Raw genomic sequence first — 17,829 nt, forward strand, 5'->3', positions numbered from 1 at the left:
TAAGATAAGACCCGGTCTTATATTATATTGTGTTAGGTAAGACCCGTTCTGATATTATAGTAAAATAAGACCAGGTCTTATATTAATTTTTGCTCCAAAAGACGCATTAGAGCTGATGGTCTGGCTAGGTCTTATTTTCAGGGAAACACAGTACCTATGCTTATTTATTATAGATTATCCCTCCCTGAAAGCAAAATCTTATCTGTTTGCTGTGTACTGTGTACAGGGACCTAGCCCAGTGTCTGGTAGGTGCTTAATACACATTGGTTAAATGAGTTAATGTATTCGAACTGCACAGGGGTCTGTGCCTCTTCCAGCCAGTGCCGCTTCCCCTTGGGCCTGCCAGACATTAGAGAGCTCAGTCACACACTTACTCCTTGTCCACAGTAAGCGAAAGAGGAGAGCGCATAAGCTGTGTATGCAGGGGTGTGTGGTATATGTATGGACAGAGAGAAAGTGGTTGGCAGGAAGCACGCCCGTGTCAGCCGCAGCTTATATTTATTATATGCTTGCTGAGCTGGACAGCTGCCCAGGCAGCTCGCTGCAGCACCTTGTGTGTTTACATAGCACATTGGACACTGGTGCAATTCAGAAGGGTGGACATTGGCTCAATTCAGCCCGACAAGTACTTATGAGCATCTTCAAGATCCAAAGCATTGGGCTAGGCAAAAGTGGTCATGATTAAGAGCACAGACTCTCAGGTCACACAAGCTGGGTTCAGATCTAGCTCCGTTATCTACCAGCTGTGTAATTCGGGAAACGATGTGTAATCTCTCTGAGCCTCAGTTTCTCATCAGGCAAAGGAGGATCATGGAACCAACTCCACAGTCATTCTGAAAATGAAAGGAGGTGATGCAAAGAATTTAGCAAAAGACCCACCACTTCGTATGTGCACATGTATCACCGTTCTTATTCTCACAGGTCACATTCTCTCCTTGAATAGAGGCAATAATGTGGTGGGAAAGGGCTTGAGCACTGGAGTCAACCAAGCTGTGTTCAAATTCTCTGGCTCTGCCATCGTGAACCTGCACAAGTTAATGTACTCTTTGAGCCGTAATCTTCTCATCTGTGAAATAGGGATGATAATATGACCTTTAGGACCAAATGAGTCCCTATATATCTAAAGCTCTGAGCCCGTGGCTACTTCCCAGCCACCGTTTCTAGGTGTTAGCTTCTATCCTTATAATTCACCAGGCAGAGGGGAGGAGTGAAGAATGTTGCGTGACATAATGCTAGTTAGGGAAGCAAAGCTTAACACATTTGAGCAGCATTAATAGACCCATGAATAATAAGTGGAATGTCCTATGAGCTTTCCAGGAGTCCGGAGAAGGAAGGGAGCAGGTAGGTGGGAACCCTGATGGGACCTGATATTTATGGAGGGGCTTCAGCTAAGCCTGGAAGTCTGAGGAAAGGAAACAAGACAACAGAAAGCGGGGTGGGGAGGGGGGCATTGGCTGCTTTCTCCTTCCTCCATCAGCCAGTGAGAATTTGAATTTTAATTCTTATTACCATCCTCATTACAGAGGCGTTTTGGCACAGGAAAGTCGACTTTCTTAACTTTATGTGAACAAGTTTAAAATCCAGATCCCTGGGCCCCACTCCTAGAGATTCAGCTTTAACTGATGGGCCAGGGGACCCAGGAGACTGAGGTAGTGATAAGCATCCAGGTGGGGACCACACCTTGATGAAGCCTGAAGACTTGAAGACTCCAGAGAGTTAGCAATCTGACCTAAGGCTACATTGCCCCCGGTGACACTTCTCTTCTTCTGCAGTTTGGAGGGCCTCCTTTGTCCCCACTGACTCCCTTACTCTGCAAATTCCACTTCTAATGTTTGCAGACTTTACCACCTCTGCACCTGAGCTGTGTTTGAACAGCTGGCCAGGAAGGGAAAGTGTCTGAAGACACAGACTCAGTGTATCCAGTGGAGTAACAACTCAACTAGCTCCTTTGCTGTAAAGTAGGAGGGGCCTTTTTCTGGTTTATAGTTTGGTTGGTTGGTGGGTTATTCTTTCTAGGTCTTGCTGTTTTGGAGAGTGAGTTTGGTTTGTTTGGGTTCTGCACATTGGAGGTGGATGTTCATACCAGGCCTTTCCCCAGGTTTTACCAGAAGAGCGTCTTGCTGACCAGTTCAAGTGCATAGTCGGATGCCACTGGGCCCCCCCAACCCCCAGTACTGGGCATTACGGGGTCCTGACAGGGCTGCGTGCTTTCTCCACCCTGGCTTCTTCCTAATAGCACAAGAACCCACTGAGGGGAGAGGGTTTTATTATTACCACTTTAATAGGTGCAGACACCGGAAATGGCCTTGGCAGTGTCAGCTGGATGGATGAGCAGAAGGCAGGGGTATTCAGAGACGAGTGTTATGAGGCCAGGATTGGAGAGCTTGGTCATTGGACAGGTCCGGTTGCTTTTAAGTTGTGTGTGTTCTCCCACAGCACGTCTGTCCCAGACTCCTTGTGTGGGTGTCGTGAATGCAACGCACGCTTGCTACTTTTGGTTTATTCCTGAAGCCTAGTGATAATGAAATGCTGCACGCATTTCGGAGGCCAGCTAACAGATGTTTGACCTTGTGTTTTCCTCCAGACATATTCCCACTCTAGACAGGTTGGCAGTGATCTTCTGTACACTTCAGTGTGCGTCCTGCTCCTTCCCATTTGCTCCTGTTCTTGCTTCCTTCTCTTCAAACTGAAACCAGACTTATATAGTAGTGCTGGGGGCGGAAATGCTTTTCTAAAACAAGCTCAGGAAGTCACTTAATTAGCCTAGGAAGGGAATAGGGGAAAAATTCATTCTCTCCAAACTATCTCAGAAAATTGGAGTTTTCCTAATCCACGAGGAGCAGATGCCCTGCCTGGCCCAAAAGTGATGTGTATATTCCCAGTTCACAAGCATGTACACCCCCATCTCAAGTCCCTTGATTCCTTCTTTCTTTCTTCCTGCTTTGACTGCATTGCAGGCTCAGCTGGTTTTTATGTAATCTTTGCAATATCTCAGTAGTTTCCATGGAGATCGGGTATGATGTCACGGAAATGGGTATATATTTGGATATTGAAAAATCAAAGGGGCAGAAACTTTGAAAGTTGCAGTAAAGGAAGAGGACAGCTTTCAGACTTGTATATAGGAGGGAGGAAAATTCTAGTGAACAGGAAAGAAAGCTAAGAAAGGTTATATGGTTTGAACAGAGAGAGGGCTATTCAAAGACTATAAAATACAAAAACAAAAGGAAAACAAAACCCACAGAGGGAATTTGGAAGGAAATTAGAAGCAGAGGGTAAAGATTTGAAGGCAAGTGAAATGCATGATTATAAGAGCGAGGTGTCTTTAAAGACTAGTCCTCAGCAGCCTGCCGTGCGCACTGCTCTTGATACATAGTCAGTTTTGGGTAGGTAGATGGGGACATGGTGGATGGTGAGATGCATAGATAAGTATACAGATGGAGCACCATAACTGTGACCTCTAACCTAGAAAGTAGAAATCTGTCACTTTATAGTTTAAACCAGGAACTTCAGAAAGTCTATGAAACTCCTAAAATTGTTTGCAAAACTTTGAATGTCTGTTTCCACTGTTGTTGTGAAGAAAGTTCAGAAGAGCCTTCATCAGAAGGCATATGTCCCACAAAAGGTTAAGAAGCTCTGGTTTAAGCAAGTCCTCGAGTTATGTAACTTCATGAGCAGTTGCCCGCATTCTCCTCACTTCCTTCACACGTACACACTCGCGCACACACAGCACACATCCACCTCTTGCCCTATCGGTAACGTCATCTGTTCTCACCCTCTCTCCCCTTCCTGTACAGTTCATCCATCTCAGGAGCCTGGCTGGTTGGAGGGGACTCTGAACGGAAAAACTGGCCTCATCCCTGAGAACTACGTGGAGTTCCTCTAACCATGGGCCCCAGCAGAAACGCTGAGCTTCCCGTGGTATCCATGACAACTGCAGAGTCCAGTGGTGCAGGTCATTTCTCTTTGCTGCTGAGAAATGCCGGGTGGCTGGCTCTGCTGCTACCTGTCAACTCGAATATTTCTGTGAACTTTGGTGTCACCATCTCCATGATCATCTCAGCCGACATGTGGTGATACTGCAAGAAACAGAAGTGAATCAGCAGAGGAGGCCGTTTGATTTTGGTAACCGAGAGAAAGGGCTTGTAAAGCCGTTTGTCTCCTTCAGCACCCTAAATGGAGAGCACTCATTTTGTTTCAACAGTCATCCAAACTCCCAACCTTCTGACAGGGGAAGTAAGTCAGATCTAAGTAGACCCCAAGAGCATGCAGTGTAGCTAAGTCTACAGGCCTGGGCGACAGCTCTGAGATCCCGGCTGGGTTCATTGCTTCTGTTTACAGTAGACGCTTTTTCACCCACCTCTGAATACTTGAGACCCACAGTGCTACATGCAGCTGGGTCTGTTTGCATGCAAGATAGAAAGGGGTTACGGCACTGTTTACATAAGATCCAATCTCTCACCATCTCTAAAGCAGCCGTTGGCCCAGCATCAGCAGAATTCAGTCCAGTGCTCTCATGCAAGGGGACATACACACCCCACATTCCCCCCTCCCAAGCGAGGAACCTCTCTGCCACCGGGGGCTGCCATCACCTCATAACCACGGCAACCCAACCTACTCTAAAATCAAACCAAAAAAATAACACCCTCTCTTTGCATGACATGTGTTTTTCTCTCCCCCATTTTGGGTATTATTTTGAATGGCTTTCCAACAACCTGAAGCAGAAGATCAAGAAATTAGAGTGGTCTGCTGGGGGCAGACAGAATAGCAGCTGGGCACTGTTTCCTTTCTGATTTATTTCAGCAGCATCAGGATATATTTGGAGCAAACTCTAGTAACCTTGAGATTAAATTACATACAGGCTTAATATTTCTGTTCTTCCATGCAACTGGTGTTTGCTTTCTAGAGGACAGTAGGCTGCCTCCCAATGAGTGACACCCTCCCTGTTTCTGACTTGTTCCCTAAATGGCCTCCCATTTACGTGTCCCTTCCCCTGCCCTCGCCGGCCTCTAGCCCACCACTGACCACCCTCTGGCAGTGCCTCGGGCTCTGAGCACTGGTGCCCTGGCGATTTTCAGGGCTGATTCCTAGGTTAATCCTATGGCCTATAGTTTAAAGGGATATACATATATGTTCACTGCCACTCAGCAAAAGGGAGTTGTTTCCAAGACATTTGAGGCATGAGGCTAATATCCTAAGCCATTGCAATTCAGAAGGACACCAAAAGATTGGGACATGGAAGGTGGGATGGGTACCTTTTGAGAAAGAGAATTTACTGTCAGAAGGGGATGGGTCTTGTGGAAGCCTGCCTTCGGTCAGCCTGGATGTTTCAATTCACTTGCCTTCCGAAGAACAGAGTTCCCAGGATCTTCCACATTTGAATGTCCTTGCCAGAGTGACTCTGGGCAGAAAAACGCCCCACTGATGGACTGTCGAGCTCCCCGGGAGCCCCTCGGGATGGCAGCCTTGCTCCGGACTCTTTCCTGCTTCTGGAATTCCTCTTTAGGGAAGTTCAAAGAAGAAAAGAAAAACTTGAATTGTGTTGAATTACTGTATCTTTTACATTGTTTTTTCTTTTGAAAAGGTAAACTTGTAAATAGAGTGATTTGAAATACTATATGGCAAAGTTTTATATTTGATATTCTTAAAGCAACTTGCTCCACACATTGATCTTCGATTGCTGAACAAGAGTGTGTAAGAGGAGGGACAGGAGCCGAGGCTGAAGCGCGTCGAGGCCATTCCCCTGTGGCCTTGAGGGAGGAGAGGAGGTGTCTGTGTGCTCTTCTGCTGGCTCTTGTTGGTGGACACGGTCCATCGACGGTGTTCAGTCTTCTTTACCCAGATGTGTTTTTGAGCATTACTTGGGCTTTGTGTTTGGAGATGGGAAGAGCATCTTCAGGCAAAGAATTTTTCAAAGAACTCCTACTCAGGAGTGAGATGAAGCTCAGGATTTAAATAGGTGGGGACAGGGCTTAGTTTTGTTTTGTTTTTGTTTTGTTTTGGTTTTTGGTTTGTTTTCATTTTTCTTCTCAGGTGTATTTCTTGGTACCGCAAGATATCAGGACAGAAGGAGATAGGAAAATTGCATGTTCCTTATATCGAACTCTTCTGCACGTCTTCTACGACTTGATAAATGAGGCCAAACTAGTTTGCAAATGTTGCGTGTGTTGAGTGCTGAGAAAAACTGGCATCTTCAGCTCTTTAGTTCTCAATATGCTATGCTGTTGCTTCTCCTTTCTCTAAACGTGTTTATGCCCTTCCTGTTCATCTCAGTTTTCCTATAACCCCAGATGAGAGAAGAACCCCAAAGAGGAATGGAGAGTGTGCTGCGAGAGCTTTACAAAAGGTTCTGACGTTATTAGGGCTGTGTCACTGTGATGCAGCTCGTCAGTTAAAGGATTTCGTAGCTGTTATCCAGTAGCTCACCCAGCAACAATCAAGATGCTACCACTGAATCAGGGAACAAGAATTAAGACTGGACAAGACCAAGATCGGACTCAGGAAAAACCCAAGAAGAAAGGGAACACAGGAACAGGCTACACCTTCTCCCCGCGGACTTTGACCAGCTTGGGGACCTGTTCGAAGGGGCCTGAGGTGACAAGCGCACTCTAGAGCATCTGCTTTCCAAATAGGAAGTGTGCAACATAATGCTTTTAACACATTGGACGTTTCAAATTGTCACCGGCCCCACTGGAACTTGAACTGGAGCTGACACAAAGGAGCAGAACATACAGACCCCGGCTTTGGGAGTTCCTCGCTGAAGTAGACCTGTCAACATTTGGCCCCAGCTTGACTACTGGGAAGCATGTCCCTCCCTCCCTCAGTTGGCCCTGATTTGAAGCCAGAGGGAAATGGAGCTACTGCCAATGGGAATTTTTAGGTAGACCCCTTCCCAGCTTCCCTGTGGCCACGCTGAGCCTGTGACAGATGGCTGCTCTGTTCCCTTTCCCCATCCAGGCTTCCCTCCTCCCCATTTGCTACAGAACTGGAGAAACTGTTCAGAATATGAGCCAATAAATAGGAAGGAATTTGGAGACCAAAAATAGATTTTGCCCTCTCCACTATGGATGCCGCATCCCTTACGTTCTCTGCTTGAATAGGGAACTTTAGGGCGGGCGGGGGGGGGGGCTCCAGGTATGACAGTGGAAGACTATTGACCAAGGGCCCTGAGCTGTCCCAGGAGCAGGGGTTTCTTTGGTAAGGCCATGGGATCTGCTTGGTATATAGAACTTGAGTCTTTGTTGGGTACTAAGATCAGTCTCTCACTCTTCCTTCAGGTACTCACAGAATTCGATGGCTACAGAATGCCATGTCATAAAAAGACAACTAGTTTCAAATCCTTGCTCCCCAGGCAAAGTATATTCCTGGTTTGCTCAAGATTAGTGATACTCTCTTCTGTTTTAGAAAATAAACATACAGGGTGCCGTGTATAGCACCACCTCCCTCAGTATCCTATAATTGGGGCTAGTTTGTAGCTTAGCATATTAGTATTTTGACAGCCAATATGTTTTCTTCTGTCAAACCAAAACTCTTTTTCAACATAATTCCAGTTCAGCCCTCTTGCTGAGTGCTTTTTGGACAGAGGCAAAGAGAAAGGGACAATGAGCAATGAAGTATTGACAGACTGGCATTAGCAGGACAGAGCCATGCTAGTGACAAGGTCATTTCAGGCATTTGTCAGGACTCCACGGTTGCGTGTGCCATATCCAGCTTGAAAGGAAGTCCTTCTACCCACCTGCATTGTTGTCTCCTGAAAACAGCAACCCCAGTCACACCAGAAGTTCTGTCTTGACGACAGTGATTCCAAAAGCATCCACGATTGAGGGATAGAGAGACAGAAGTAAGCAGCTCCCTATACCTTCATTACCTGTCATGACTGTCTCTTGGTACTTTTCATCCTCTGGCTTCTGTTTCCAAAAGGAAGTCTGGACTACCCGGGACTCCCAGGTACAGCCGTGGCCATCGTGGCGCCCACAGTTTGCCCTAGAATTCAATGTTTTATAAGCAGCCATCTTCCCCACGTAGGTAGCCAGCATCGAAGAAACCAAACAGCCTCTTTAGCCACCTGACTTTTAAAGGAGTGTCCTCAGTATTCTATCTTGGGAGTTATCTATCATCTCTGGCAAACTTGACAGTAATCAATTACCTAGACAACCCTGCCCCACATCTCTTCTAAGTCAGCTGGGTGTCCTCTCACACACCCTGTGCTGGTGTTTAAAAAATTTATCTTGTGCTCAGATGTGTTTGGCAGCCACCCTGCTCCGCTGGGTGCCACACCACTTTTCTCTAATTGTAGCATCAAAATGACAGCAGCAGCAGAGCAGTGAACCTTGCACCATTCTACGCCATGCCCGAGACAATACTCCAGCAAGTAATAATTAGCTGTTTTCCTTTCACCACCTCTAATACTTGTCCAACGAAAGAGCTTCCCGGAGCAGAGGGAGAGACCATAGAGAGAATCCAGACATCATTCAGAGCCAGCCTTTGCTGAAATGTGGTCTTCTACTGGAAGCACATATATTCTTGGGAGTAAACATATTGCCAGGAGCATATATAGTCATGCTGGCAGCACAGAGAAATGAAAAGGCAATCGATACTGAAGAACTTTGCATTTTTTTTTTTTTTAAAGAGGGTTGAATATAGTTCTTAATAGGGGAGAAAAATCAATCACAAAAAAAGTTCACAGTTAATAGTTTTACAAAAGTTTTACGGGGTACTACACCATGGAAGCATCTTTTAAGGTGGAATGTTTTAGAGAGCCGAGGCTTGGCACAGTCCTACACCCATGCAAGGGTAGCAATGACTCGTGTCAAAATTCTCTTTAATATAGTCGATGAGAACTAGAATATTGGCAATCAAAATGTTAAAATTACCTGGTGAAGTCCTGGAGAGGCCAAGCCATTCTACAGTTCAGCAACCATTTCTACAAAGTTGTCCAGACACCTATGAACAGCTTTCTTAGCTGGGTATCCACATGCCAGGGTCAACGTCATACCTGTGAAAAGAGGTTCGTTTGATGATTCTATTAGTATGTGTATGTGTATGTACAGCGCACATTTACACATGTAAAGAGACAGACTCGTAGAGAAACCCACATAAGCTGGCAGTCGCTGAGCCTTTACAGCCTATAAAATTGGAAGGTTGACAATTTGAGAAATAAGAGAGGCTGTGGACTGACTATCAAAGATGATCAAAGATGTAAATGAAGTGCCATTTTAAAACTTTGTTCATATTTATCAAATGGTTACTATCTACAGCTATATTCCATATTAACTTATTAAACGTCATGTTGAAGAAAAGATCAAACCCATAAATGTGTAGTAGCTAATATAAGTACTAGGCTCGTGTTCACAAACACGCTAAAAGACATTTTGTCCATATTTGGGGGAAGAAAATATTTGCATGTTCATAATTTAGGCTTCCGTTGAGTATATTATAAAGTGCTGTGTGATATAGTATCAATAAAGGACTTCAAAATGGCACTTTAATGTTCTTTTTTTAAAATCGTAAGTAATGCACTGTTTTAAACTTCAGTATTGAATATTGATTAGTGTGTAGAATCCAATTCCATAATTGAAAAGTATCTGTGACTAGACTAGAACTTTCTCCCTGTTATTAGTGAAATACTTTTGCCATGTTCAAGCTTTAAAAAAAAAAAAAAAAGTGCTTTGGCATCACTAAGCATATCTGTGAAGAAAATACCATTTCTGTTGAGTGGCCTCTGAAACTTGGCTTTCTTACATTTGATTGGTTTATGTGACAATCCCTAAAAAAACGAGTGGAAGTATGATTTTTGAATTAAATGACTTTTCCATTTGTTGGTATGTTTGTTTCTTAAGTTTCTGATAAAGTTTTGACCTGCTCCTTATTTTAATGTATCTTCAAATCAGCAAAGACCGCGCTCTGCGGTCACAAGTCTGGGCTCCTGTGGTTAGTGGGACAAGTGCAGTGTGACATCTCATGTGCTCTGAGGAGCTTTGGTTTCCTTGAGGAAGAGGTCAAATGCCACTGAACTTGAGGAGAGGCTCTCCAGCCCCAGAGTCATTTTCCAATGAATGTTTCTGACTTTATCTCCTAGCAACAGACTCTTGTAGTCTTCCTAAATTTGACTTTCTGATTACCCTTATCTGGAACTTCATTAACACGGTATGGAATAATCAAAGAGCCAGAACACAGGCCATCCCAACACACAGCTGGGCGTATCCCACTGGTTTATAAGTCGGTTTCTTGTAACATGTTGTCCTAGGCCAGTTCGTATTTTTGAGTCTTCTTTCCTCCTATCCCTTCCAAGGACTTTCTTCGAGTTGCTGCCTGGAACCCAGGTTGACAGTTAGCTCCTGGCTTCTGCAGGGAGAGCAGAGGACCCCAGAGGAGAGGTCTGGGGAACCAGGGCTCCAGGGATTGAAGGCGAGGCTTCTGGTCCCAGAAGCTTGTCTTAGGGGAGCAGGAGAGTGAGTCTCCCCTGGTGCCTGCTTCTGAGGGTGTGAGGCACTGCATGAGCCATTGATACTGTCCTCAGCTGTCACTTAACAAAGCACTGGTTTACCCCTGTGAATAGCACTGACTCGGCACCTGCAGCCTTCACTGAACTTACACCCTGCCATGGAAAACTCTCCCAGCCTCTGAAGCCTCATACGTCCATGAGGTCACAGGTATCTAGGTGAGTGAGACCTGCATGGCCCATCACGTGGACAATGAAATCTGCGGTATGTATTTGCATATTTTTTATGTCGTGGCCTTTCCAACAGACTTTCCAGTCACTTCAATGTTCATGTCTTTGGAACAGAAAAGGTTGCCATTTTCCTTGTGCTTTTAGAGCCTCTGAGAGCAGAGCTCAAATTGTGCCACGTCCTGTGGCTTGTTTGGTGTTTTTCCCTTGTTTGTTGTGGCTTTATAATTGGTCCTAAGAGCACCTTGGTTAGAAATGGACTTGACTGACACTTGAAACTAGGTAAATGAAAGATTTTCCCAGACCCCAAACATGTTTGCACTCTTGGGAATTAAATCAGGGCTTTAATTCCTTCTTTTCTTGGTTCTTTCTCAACCTCCACTCAGAGACACGTCTCTCCTGCCCAGATGTGTCAGTGTCATTGGCTTGTGGTGCTTTTAATAGCACTAAGCTAAGCTGCAACTCATTAACTATGTTGGGTTAGTCAGGATAGCCTGAGTTCAGCCTGCACAGCAGCTCAGGGAGCCTCTAACCAACACAGTAACTGCTCAGGGTGGATGGGAGAGGGAGGACGATGCCCGACCAGGGCCATATCCTTCAGCATCAGGCAGGGGACCAAAGCAGGAAGGCTTGAGGTAGAAATGATCAAAACCTCGGCCCACTGTATCCCACAGCACTTAGCAACACTTCTCACGCTGTGTGTCTGTAAAGTCTCTTGTGTGACTGACCCCAGGAAGCCAGCCCCAGCTTCTCTGCTTAAACCCAGGGAGCTAGTAATATGCTTTCCCAAGGCCAACCAGCACATTTGTCAAGACTTGAATTCAGATACCAAATAACATTTTATCGTCCAGGCCTGTACCCAGCCTAAAATTAAAATTTTGCTTTGAAACTAGCTGTATGTCTTCTTTTTTTTTTTTTTTTTTTTTTTTTTTTGGCCTTTTCTGAACCTTTTTATCTGTGGAAAAGAAATGGGATGGTAATAGTAGATTATTCTGTGTTAAATGAGATGAAGGCATCCCACTTGAGAGGAAGCACCTTTCTATTCTCACCTTTTCTCCTAGTCACATCATTTTTCCCTTCACAGTACTTTCTACCTCTATTTAATTCATTATTTGTCATAAGATATTTGGTGTCTGTTTTTCTCTTAAGCAGCTCAGTAAGGACAGAGACCAGGTCTCGTTGACCCATCTCCGCCCAGCACCAGCCCGGGACCTGGCATACAGCATGTGCCCACTGGCACCTGGGTGGGCTGACCAAGTGAAAAATTGAATAAAGTGCTGCTCTAGACTGTCGTCCCTCCTTCCTGTTTTACTCAAAAGTTCTGGTTGAAAGAAATTGGGTGTCATTAGACTTGGGTGCTTGAACACAAGGTGATTTCGTTACCCTTGGCAGGCTATTCCACTTGCTCACGTCCCTGGGTTTAGGCTTGTTGGGCAGAGACTTCCCACCCTACGTTCAGGTGCACACGGCCACATTCTTTCCCAGCCTCCTCGCCCGTGCGTGGCGCAGGAAACCATCTGGATAACCAGCTGACCAAGAGCCACAAGACCCTTTGCTGTCATCTGAACCAGGCTGGGGGGCTGCCTTCAAGCAAACCCACATCAGAATCTCTGCCCAAATAAAAAAGTATCCCTTTTTTTTTTTTTAAGATCCTTAAAGGAAATTCCACACTGTCCCATGGGGACTTGGTCTGGTATCTAACTCTCTCACTAAGGGAATTCTTTGTGTCTAACTGAAGTTTCCCATGATGCAGCTTAAGTCCATCTCCGTTCTGTTTTTCCTTAGAGTGGAGAACAACTGGCCATCAACTTTTTAGAGCAGTCACTCTCCATTTTTATGCTTCCATTCAGCCATCACTTCTTGACCACCTCTTGTGTCTTGGGAGCTGCTAAAACCAGGAAGTATAAGAGAGGCTCTCCAGCCTCGGTGATAGACAAGTATATAACAAACAGCGTTTGCCATGTGGTGGCCTACCCTGGCAGCGGGTAGCAGGTAGTATCAGGCTCTGAGGAAGAGCGATCCTTTCAAGTTGAGAGGTCAGTACCAGAGAAAGCTTCAGAGAAGTGACATTGGAGACAGTTCTCGAAAGATGGAGAGGAGTTTCCTCTTAGGTGAATGGAAAAGTGTCCCAAGCACAAAGACAGCAAGGACCAAGGCTTGAAGAGGAGAAAGAGAAAGAAAGAGAGGTGAGTTCAGTGTGATTGGAGCAGGAGGAGATAAAGGCTTCTGGAGAATCGTGACCTATTCACCCTCACCCACCCCCACCTGTGCCTGTAGGCTTCTGTTTTCGCTCAAAGATCGACAACATCAGCTCACTGCCTTACCAGTCACTACTGTACAAGCATTCACTCACTGAGTCCTCAAAACAAAAGAGTGAAGTACTATAATCCCCCCCATTTTATAGAGGAAGAAACGAAGGATCACACAAGCGAGGAGGTGGGGGAACCAGAACTCCAGCATAGGTCTGTCCGCTCCCAGGCCCACATGCTCATAAACTTTTTATTCTTTTACAGATGTACACACGTGATTTTACATAAATGCATAAACATTTTTTAATTGGGTGGAAGTTTTTCCTTGTTGTTCCTTGGTTCTTCCATCCCCCTAATCAGTCTCCTCCCTTTTTGGAATCCGTGTGAAAAACCTCAGGATGCCCGTTTCAGCAGTGAACCCTTCAGAAGGCACAATCTAGGCGAGCACTCAGCTTTCGTTTCACAGTGGCTAGAATAAGAACAGGATACGTTTTGATTAAAAACTCTGTCTCCTCCTATGAGCCCTTTGCTCTCTCATCTTGGGTGAATAGTTCCCCATTTCTGGAGCTCTGTGCAGATACTCCTGGTTCTCTGGGCAGCCCCAGGGACTCCAGCTGCACTCTTTGGCCAGTTCCATCATCCTTGAGGGCAAGGCAAGGAGGCAGCCCCAGCCAAGGGCCCAGCCATGTTGTGCTGGCTGGAAATGTGTAATGTGCAAATTTTTTAAAATTTAACAATTTGAAAACAGTACCTCTCTCCACCCCGATCCAGCTGCCGGCAATAGATCTTCAGGCTCTTACGGGATTGCCAGGGAAATCCCAGGAGTGTGTCTTCTTGTGGGAGAGTCAGTGCTTCTAGCCTGATGTGCTAATGCTCAGAAATGGAGAATTTTCTTGGCATCGATCCCCCTCTTGAGCCTAATGAGATTTGAAAAAGAGCTAGAGAAGAGAGCTTGAGAACTCAAAGCAGGTGATGGGTGAGTACGTGTAGCACACAGAAAATGTCAGACTTCCACTCAGGTCTGCTTACAGAGTGAAACTCACCCAGGTGTCCTACGGTGTGTGTGTGGAGCGGGGAGGGAGAGAGCGGTGTGCTGAACAGTTATGTGTCGAGAGGACAGTAACAAAGTAATTCTCATTTATGGAGCATTTGCATTGTTCTGATCGCTTTGCATGCATCATCTCATTTAATTCCCAAATTAGCCTATGCAGTAGGTACCGTGTTTCCCCAAAAATAAGACCTAGCTGGACCATCAGCTCTAATGCGTCTTTTGGAGCAAAAATTAATATAAGACCAGGTCTTATTTTACTATGAGACCAGGTCTTATATAATATAATATAAGACCAGGTCTTATATTAGTTTTTGCTCCAAAAAACGCATTAGAGCAGATAGTCCAGCTAGGTCTTATTTTTGGGGAAACACGGTACTGCTGTTACGCTGTTCTGCAGATGAGGAAGCCAAGTACTGCACTGGATACCCTGCTCAACGTCAGCTAGTAAGTAACAGAGCAGAGATTCAACCCCAGCAGGCCGCCACCAGAGGTTCCACTCTTAACTCCCACACTGTCCCCACTCGGGGGATGTCTCAGAAGCTCCAACCCTCAATGCCTTTCACTTCCCTCACCCCAAAGGAATATTTGTTGTTTTTGCCTGTTTGGCCTCCAGTACCCTGTCTTCTGACTACAGCCCCTCGGTTTTTCTTTAGGGGTGCCCTCCTTTCCCTACCCTCAGGTTCCGTGGGTTTGGGTGGACTGACATCAACCTTGACCAGTGGTGAGAACGTGTGGCCCTGCTCCGGTCTGTGAGATCATCAAGTCCACACAAGGTGACGGGTGGTTCAGGAAGGGGCACAGGCCAGGTTAAACGCATAGTGCCAGGACTTTGTCCTGGGGCAAGGTGTACAGGTCACAGTCGAGTGCCGTCCCCACTCCCTCAAAGGACTTCTCAGCATGAGCTCTGCCTGCCACTTGTCTTTATTTGAGGGCCCTCACTCCTTACGTTGAGTATTTATTTGTTGAGATTTTAATAGTATACCTTTTGGAAAAGACACTTCAAAAGCAGAAGATTTGAAATGTGAATTGCGACATAAAATGGGCAAACACTGCTCTAGTTTAGTCAATCCTGGAACTAGTTCACCAATAGGGAATCCTTGATGCCAGAGCTCAGCAAGCACCGCTTATTGCTAAGGTTCTGATATTTGTTCTCCATCTTGGACCAGGGGGATCCCCGACTGGATCTCATAAGGATAGGAAGGAACTGTGCCATTCAGAGCCCTGCTGATGGACGTCAAATGGAAAATCAGACAGGATTTGAAGGATAAGATTTCGAACCCCAGGTGATTCACATCGTCACTGGATGATCGGGCCCATCGCAGGGGTGCATTAGTGTTGAGAGATTTCACCCTGGAATTCTCCTGAGGACCCCCCGTCAGTTGTAATAAACAAGGGCAATAAATCACCCCTAATCATGAGGCGGGATTGGATGGCATCAGGCGCTCCTCAAGTTCAGGAAGATGTTCCCACACCCTGGGGGCCACACCCAGACCTGTTCAACCGTCCCCGAATGTGAGTCTGAGCAGCTCCAGTGTCACCAAGTTCAGACCTTCACCTTCGTTCAGGTGGGGCTACATAGTTGGAGGCCCTGAATGGGGTGGGTGCATGTAATCAGACCCTCAGCCCCCGCGGCCACTCTGCCCTCATGATGTGTCCACAGTTTTCTTGTCTCCAGGACTTCCAGGTAAAGGGATTCCCAACCTTATAAGAAAACCGTCACAGGCAAGCCGGCATTCCTCACCCACAAAAAGTTATGTTCTCAATTTAAGTATAGCACTGTAACATTTTCACGTGTTTCCTCTTCCAAATTTTGACCATGGAACGAGCCTGATCAAAAAACCTTCAGAAGCTCCTGTGGCCTGCGGACAGAGCACCGTGGGGCTCAGCGTGCTCCCCAGTGTGGCCCCAACTTCGTTCCCCAATGTCCCTTTAGGCATCTCATGCCCCAGAGGTACCAACTCGTCATTATTCTACAATAATTGGAACCAACTCTCATGCATTCATTCATTCATTCATTCATCAATAGTTATTGGGCACCTGCCACGTGCACGCCCCAGTGCTAGGGCTGGGCCCCTGAGGGTAACTCAAATGCCCTTCACTTTTCCCACCTCGGGGGAACAGCTGTTGGTTTTACCTGTTTGGTAGCCATGATCCCTTCTGAGAACAGCACCTCTGTTTTTCTCTGGTGAGCCACTCCTTCCCTGCTCTCAGGTTCCATGGGTTTGGGTGGACTGACACCAACCCTGGAGCCAACGGTGAACCTGTGACTCTAGCCAGGCTTACGAGTCATCACATCCACCTAGTCCATGATTGGTTGATTCGAGAATGGGCCCAGGACCTAATTAAGTACAAGGAGAACCAATTTCTGGATTTCCTACTGTTGTGAGGAGAGACTTTCTGGATTTGAAGGCACGAGGACTGCTGGTGGCCATCTGTCTCCTTGAAAAGGCAGCCTGCCTAAGAACGGGGAAGCCTAAAAGTGGTGCCGAGAGAGACAGTCACAGCGCTCCCCGTCCTGTCACCTGAGCTTTTCTGTTACATAGGCCAATACATTCTCATTTTGCTCAAAACAGTTTGAGTTTAATTCTTTCGCTTACAGCCAAAGTCCTGAGCCCTAGATAAGGCTTCAGAGTGGTTTCTGCACATCCCTCTTTCCCACTTGATTGATCCTTTGCCAGGAAAAAAGACCACTGGACTTGGAGTCAGAAAACCTAACAGTCAATCCGATTCTGCCATTTCCCAACTGCAGGACCGTCAGGTAAACACTTATCCTCTTGGAGTATCAGTTTCCTCATCTTTAAAAGAGCCCTACCTCCTAAGGTTGTTTTGATTAAATTAAATGACAACATACTTTATAAAATTTGCTATCCTAACAAATCAATGACACCGTGTTACAATGTGGATGTCTTCAATACCTTGCAAAGAGTTGGCAACCTCTAGATGTTTGGCACATGGTCTCACAGCCATTACTGTGTTCAGCCTACCCGTTCGTGGAGGCATCGAGGGCTGGTCGGGCTCTGGCCATCACCCCGTAAAGGACAACCCTGCATCCTGTATTTCTCTCCACTTGCTTCTCCGGTCATGGCCTAAAGGACTTCACATGGACATACACCTAAGCCAAAAATTGTCAGAATGCAGTGTCCTGTGACTCATGTGGTTTGGCTTAAAAACATGATATCGGCCAATCACATTTTCACTCCTGTGAATTTGGCCTCCAAAGAAAGTTGTCCTGTGCATGAGATGAGAGCTCCCGATGTCGAGCTGTGACTGGTGGCCAGGCTGTGCCAGGGATAATTTTAAAGACATAAGAGGCCTGTCTTCAGGGGGAAGGAGATTCGGCAGAAAGAAAAGAACCAATGGAAACAGAAAAAGCTACCTCAATCCTGAACAGCTTCTTATTTTCCTAGAATGCCTGGAGGTATTTTTATGCCCTGTTCTAGAATCCCAGAGGATCCCTACATGCTTACAATTAGCAGCTCATGGTATCTGGGCCAGTTTGAATAGCTTCTGTTCCTTGCAAGCAGAAGGGCCCTCTAGATGGGGCCCAGCTTGCAATAGGGAAAAACAGAGGTTCTGGCAGCTGAGTGGCCCAAGGTCACACAGCGATACAGAGTTTGCAGCCTCTGGAGCTCTTGGACTGAGGGACCCACTCTGAGATTTCTTTACACTGGCTGAGAGCAGTGTGTGTATCTCATGCCCGCCTCCTTTTCTAGCCCGAGTTAGGAAGGACGGGTTTAGGAATGGGCGTGGGTTGTGCTGATTACGCATTCCACAGACAAATGTAATCTCTTCCTACTGTTAACGTTACCCATGGGTCTTGAAACACACACATAGAGCAGTGGTGTTGGCAGGGAGAAACAACT

At 46.1% G+C, this 17,829-nt stretch overlaps 1 protein-coding gene and 1 long non-coding RNA gene across 7 annotated transcripts in view; one reads left to right on the forward strand and one right to left on the reverse strand.

Annotated features, from left to right (window-relative positions):
- Nucleotides 1-9,815, forward strand: part of ARHGAP26 (Rho GTPase activating protein 26) — a 399,917-nt gene extending 390,102 nt beyond the window's left edge. For 3 of the 6 annotated variants that reach the window (XM_033095952.1, XM_033095957.1, XM_033095953.1), the window contains one exon: nucleotides 3,795-9,815. In XM_033095952.1, coding sequence (XP_032951843.1) covers nucleotides 3,795-3,883 — 89 coding nt within the window. In that variant the 3' untranslated portion in view covers nucleotides 3,884-9,815. The remainder of the gene's footprint in view (nucleotides 1-3,794) is intronic. The other 3 variants (XM_033095955.1, XM_033095954.1, XM_033095956.1) reach the window with 1 other exon arrangement.
- Nucleotides 9,816-12,646: 2,831 nt separating this feature from the next.
- LOC117016520 (uncharacterized) lies at nucleotides 12,647-16,190 on the reverse strand. The gene is made up of 3 exons (XR_004421921.1): nucleotides 16,101-16,190; nucleotides 13,667-13,832; nucleotides 12,647-12,822 (listed from the first exon to the last, which is right to left on the reverse strand). It is a non-coding gene; the product is annotated as an uncharacterized LOC117016520 (long non-coding RNA).
- Nucleotides 16,191-17,829: the final 1,639 nt, after the last annotated feature.

This window comes from Rhinolophus ferrumequinum, chromosome 24 (genome assembly GCF_004115265.2).
Source record: "Rhinolophus ferrumequinum isolate MPI-CBG mRhiFer1 chromosome 24, mRhiFer1_v1.p, whole genome shotgun sequence".
NCBI lineage: Eukaryota > Metazoa > Chordata > Mammalia > Chiroptera > Rhinolophidae > Rhinolophus > Rhinolophus ferrumequinum.